Here is a 6,000-nt window from a genome sequence, read left to right on the forward strand (position 1 = left end):
AAGAATAAAATTCACACAAACAGATGCGCTTTTAAAGGCATGCTTTGTCCTTGTTTCGTCTTCTTTTCAGAGAGCTACCACGGGCAACATAATCTAATTTTCAAAGCATATTTTTAAATCACCAAGTTGCTGCATTGCCATCACAGCACACAGAACCACATTTCTTTGCTAGAACTTGGAAGCATTCACTTGGACAAACCAATACAACTGCCCACGTCCAAAATGAGCCCTATCCTATGTGTAATTACTAGAAGGATCCTGTCAGGAGCGCTTTCCCCCACCCAACAGGCAGCCCATAATTACAATAAATCAGACAGGATGTGCACACAGCATCATTCTGCTCAACAGCCTGAGTTAACAAGGGAGAAAACACATAAAAAATGAGGAGCATCATGATGACATCATGGCATGAGCACATGTGAAGACTGGGTGATGATGACTACCTCACTGCCTCTCCCATGATGTGGAGTAAAAAAAAAAAAAAGGGGGGGGGGGTACAATTCATTGTACTGGCTAAAATTCATGTCACATAAGCAGTTTATACACAGAAAAGTCACTTTTTCACAGGTATGAACATGCATTTATAACAGTAGATAGAACAATACACCTTTTATTGAGGAGAGTGGAGTTATAAGAAACTATTAAGTCTCTTTATAGGTGATTTTTAAAGAACAAAAGATAGATCTAGATTTTTTTTTCATAATTTAACTCGAGGAGAGAAGTAACCACTCTCTTATATGTGGCTTATAAGACACCAAAAATATATTTTGCACGATTTTGTAATTTTTTTTAAAAAGAGGGAAATATGAACATAACCACATAAAAGGAGCATCCATGAATAAATACTCTAATGAACTACGACTAACACAAACTATATTACAGCTCACTAACTTATAATTGAAAACCACCGGCGACACTGCTCCACTTCTCCCCAAAAAATATGGTCGATAAGCCGAACTCAAGTTTTGATGGCACCTGCGTGCGACAGACAGCCGGGACTTTCCGCTCATACCTGCGGCTCTATGTGCACGGGCGCACTCCGCATGACCAGCAGCACCGGCCGGCTAATGAGACAATGGCTTACCTCGACTGAGGAGCGCGGTGATGAGGAGGGCGCACACGCAGCAGGCGGACAACAAGTGCATCCTTGCGAGTCTCTCAGGTCCTCGGTCGGTTGTGTGTGTTTTAGAGGTTTGTTTAAACCCCCCTGGAGTTTTTTTTTTTTTTTTTAAGGAGGTGGATTAAATTCAAACGGTCCTCACGAGCCAAGAAAGGTAGTTCAGTTCAGTTGAGCTTTGGCCCTTCTCCCAACGTGGCATGTGCTCGACAACTCGCGCTCAGATCAGTTCTGGTGGAACAGGTAATTGCGAGGGGCACACAGACGAGCGCGAGGGCGGGGGATACTGTCTGCAGCTCCGCCCCCTCCTCCTCCTCTTCTCCCCTTCTTTACTCTCACACGAGTAACCCTCCACCCCCCCCCCCCCCCACCCCAACCCGGCCCCGCCCCGCCCATTTTCTTAAGAACTCAACTCAAACTCAACCCCTCCTCATGCCCGCCCCCCCCACCTTCCCCTCTCTCTCACCCCCTTCACTCTCGTCTCCAACTCCCCTACCCCACCCATACATGCTGCATGCACACACATGTTGACACAAATCCAAGCACACACACACACGCGCGCACACACGCGCGCACACACACGCGTACACACACACACACACAAAACTTAGCTGAGGTAAAAGCACACATTAGCTAGTATTAGTAGTAAATTGTACTCAAGTAGTAATCTGGCGGTGACACTCAGGTAGTTGATTAAACATCAGACAAATAGTGAAAAATGAAAATCACAATTTCATGGCTTTTCACTCCGAATCCAGAACCTGAAGGTATTTAAGATGATTCACAGGAAAGACGAGCAGCAGATCCTCATATTTGAGAAGCTGGAGCCAGAGAATCTTTTGTCATTTACACAACCAATCGAATCTCAGAATAGTTGCATTAAATATTCTGTCCATCATCTAATTGATTAATTCACCAGTTGTTTCAGCTGTCTTTCAACAGATGGTCTGTATGTCAGAGTGGTTAATGCATGAGGAATTAAAACCTCCCACAAAAGGAAAATTGTTTTGGATTTTTAATAATTTTGGGGGGTTTTCATTGGCTAAACTGTTGCTCTGAAAAGTTGACATTTAGATTTTTGAATTTTATTTTTAACTGACAATAGTGACATTTCATGAGCTTATCACAGTGGGAAATCCGAATCTGCAAAGTAACTTAAAAATACAGCCAACGTCTAAACTGCAGTGAATCTAAGATGTACATTTAAAGTAGACATCTCCTACGATGGAATGTGCCAGAACCTCAAAATTGTACTTAACCACAGTGCTTGAGGAACTTCTGCTGTATCCGACATGCACTCTCACACACTTACAGATACATGCACTCTCACACACTTACAGATACATGCACTCACACAAACACATACACACACACACACACACACACACTGAGGCATACTTTCAATCAGCCCCTGGCTTAGACTTGTTTCATGCAGGAGTCTCACTGCTCTGTGCCTCACAGGCAGAGGACAGAAGATTCATGTTATAACAGGCTATAGGATGTAGGTCTAAGGTTAATTATAATAAAGAAAATTACCTCATAAATAATTTAGCCTTATTTAATTATTAAAATCCTTGCACATATCTCCTTACTTTTCACTTATTTCACTGAGCACATTCAAGAGACAATAATTGATATCCATATAATGACTATGCTAATAATTAGAATTAATGTGAGTGCTTTGGCACTGAGAGAGTTTTTACTTCTCTTCACTTGTAACTTATTTTTGACTGCATGTAATGTCAGCAGTTGGTTTCATATACTTGCGTAGATTGTTGTTGTTTGGGTGAAGTTTCCCATGTGATGACGAATATATTGTGACTATAGATGTGGCTGTTTTCTGTGGCAGAACCAGGCTCTTAAACAGGCATAACAGTGACAGTTTCAGCGAGTCTATTTCAGAAGTTGGTAAAAAAAAAAAAAAGAGCATGTAAAATGTCATTAAAACCACACTTGCTGCAAATAAAATGGTTTACCACTGTGCTGTAACTGCATGATCATGCTTGTCTGATCACAAAATGTGTGTCTGCATGTGCGCACAGTATGTGCTGGGCTGGGGGAGAAATCTATTGGGGTGAAGAAGTAAGTATTCCTCACCCTGGGTGTGAAATTCATGTAGGTCTGTGATGGTTTGTGCAAATGGAGTGAGGGCACAGGCTGTGAAAACCTAATGCAATTTGATTAGAAGTTAACCGCAAAGCAATATTTTTCCTGCCTCAGTGCGCAGAGAGAAAAAAAAAAGAACTATTTGCTTTTTTTTTCCGTGTGGGTGAAAGTGAATGAGACTGACTGATGACCAAGCCTGGAGCGTGATGTTCAATTACCAAACAATAACATCTTGGTCATAATTGGGATTTCAGGTGGGACCGGTCAAGGACGAAATATTGAACAAAATGGAAACAACAAAAACAGAGTAACCTTAAATTCATGCAACCAGAGAATCTACAGTAATCCTGTGAGCTAGTTGTCCTTAAACTTCATGTCATGCTTTTGCCTTTCACTGGAATGAATGCAGCTGAAGCTCAGGTTGATTTTGTATTCACAGGAGAACATTTTCAGTCAGTCCCCATGACTGGAGAAAGAGATTACACACAGAATAATGAATCACAATATATGGTGTCATAGTGAGGAACTGTACCAGCTCCTGCTGTCTTTTATTTGATGAAAGAATGAGCACTCCTATTTTGACATCTTGTGAGACATCTTGTGACACTGCTCCTGCTATGAGCATGGAAACAAACAACCTTGTGTTGCCATGGACTCAGGCAATAAAAGTACATATTTTTGACATTCAGGGATACTGCAGACAGAAAATCTTTTTTCTCTCTCTCTCTCTCTCTCTCTCGCTCTCTCTCTCTCTCTCCCTCTCTCTCTCTGCCTCTCTCCCTCTCTCGCTCTGTCTTCCCCCACTGGATCGTGTTGTAGGCCTACACTAATTATCATAGGTGTGTTTCATATATAAAAATAATTCAATTCAGCTTTGTCAGAATAAATGCAGCAACAGCAGTAACCAGAACTGGCGCTGCAGCGTGGCATGCTCATTTGCAGCTCTGCAGTCATCAGTTCTCTTTTGCATTCCTTCATTTTCGCACAATTGAAACAGCAGCAAATATGGCACAGGTTAATTTGGCTCCTCACCAGGTTTTGTGAAAATCAAATTTCTCCCCTATCCTGTGGAGGTGTTGGCCCCTTCAGAACCGCTCCTCAGAGGCAGACGAGTGATTAGTCTTCTACAGATTGAGCTTCAGTAAACTGTGTCAAGCAGCGAGCAGAGTGACCCTGACATTTTCAGCAAGGCCAAGGGAGGGGAAGATCCACTTAATGGCCATTCCTGTGCCGGCCAGCAGCCCCACTTTGGATCAATAATTGCTTCATTAGTTAATCTGATTGAGTGTGTGAGCAGCCTGTAGTCGATGCAGAGTTACCTCTCTTTCTGTGAGGAGTCTGTGTTTTATTGATTTTATTGTTCTCTGTAGAGCCTAACTTTTCCCCCAAACTAATCCTCACATTTACACGAAGAAAAGGAGAATAGATCTCTTTGTCTGAGCTCCTCATTCCTATCTCACTTATATTAGAGCCTATCAATTGATACTGCGTCTTGATTGCAACAGAAATCAAGTGAGGAGACTAAATGACATGTCTAATGCTGGGAGGTAGTGATTTTTCTGACAGTTTGAAAGGGTAACTGTGCAAAACACATTTAGCATATACACAATGGTATACATGTTCTCTACGTCTTTTTTCCATGTTGTGTATGTAAACAGATGTGTTTGGTACAATAGCTACTGACAGATGCTGTGTGAGAGTTCCTTTACAAACTGATTCAGAAAACAAACATGATTGAACAGATTATTCATCACAAGCTAAATGGAAAAAAAAGTGTGTGTGTGGTGTGTGTGTGTGTGTGTGTTATCACACAGGAACTGTTTGTAATTTTCACTATTGCCACATAGCACTGGCATGTGTTGAGTTTTACAGATAAACAAGCAGAGTCTGGACTGTACTGGAGGAACTTGGGTCTTGAGGAGTTGTAGCATTTTTTTATTGACAAATAGCCTTAAATGTATATACATCGCACTCTACGTTGAAAGCCATACTGCTTACTACCAACTAGCTAACTCTCTGCTCCAGTCGCTACACTCAACCTATGAACAACACCTCTCACATTGAACATATTCACTGTTAATATTAAAATATTGATTAAGTTTTCACACACCAAGTTTTGCCTCTAAACAGGTTAAAATCTGGTGTCCTAAGAACTTAAAAGCATGTAGATACATTGAGCTTTGAAGTGTTATCACAACAATGTTGACTGACGCTTCAGTGCCACTGGTTGGCATTCGCTTTTATATCATGTATTCTGTCTCTTTCTTTCATGGCTCTTTATTATTCTGTTGTCAAATCTATTTATAGTAGAACAGTGGCAGTGTGAATAGAGAAAGAAAGAGTGGCTGGCAGTAATAGAGTGCTATGATATTTCATAAAAATACTATAATTAAAAAAAAAAAGTTGGTTTGGCATGCTTGTCTCCCCCTAATTTACAGGGAAAGTATTTCTGAACTCATTAAGATGTTGAAAATGAATGTGTAAACACACTTTTAACATTTTTGAAATGCCAGAATTGGGCCAGTTAATGCTATAAAAATTTAGTGTGCAAAGATGTAAAGATCTTTTGAACACAACATGAAAAACAACAGTGTTTTGGCTGCACCTCCGTTTTGAACATGTAATTGCACTTTCTATAGCTTAATGTCATACCGTGTGTCCTGTCATCAGGCGTGAGGTTTTTATCCTGCCTCTAGTCAGTTAATCCTATATTGTGGAACTGTTTTGCATGTTGGCGCAAAATAACCGAGACAAATTCCTTGTGAAACCATTGTGCT

The 6,000-nt window shown here is 41.0% G+C and overlaps 1 protein-coding gene across 1 annotated transcript in view; it reads right to left on the reverse strand.

The window, feature by feature from the left end:
- LOC111239333 (CD166 antigen homolog A-like) overlaps positions 1-1,193 on the reverse strand; it is a 37,301-nt gene extending 36,108 nt beyond the window's left edge. Inside the window, exon 1 of the mRNA XM_022769196.1 lies at positions 1,085-1,193. Within this exon, the coding sequence (XP_022624917.1) occupies positions 1,085-1,145 (61 nt within the window). The 5' untranslated portion in view covers positions 1,146-1,193. The remainder of the gene's footprint in view (positions 1-1,084) is intronic.
- Positions 1,194-6,000: the final 4,807 nt, after the last annotated feature.

This window comes from Seriola dumerili, unplaced genomic scaffold, assembly GCF_002260705.1.
Source record: "Seriola dumerili isolate Sdu_G_001 unplaced genomic scaffold, Sdu_1.0 BDQW01002293.1, whole genome shotgun sequence".
In the NCBI taxonomy this organism is placed as follows: Eukaryota; Metazoa; Chordata; class Actinopteri; order Carangiformes; family Carangidae; genus Seriola; species Seriola dumerili.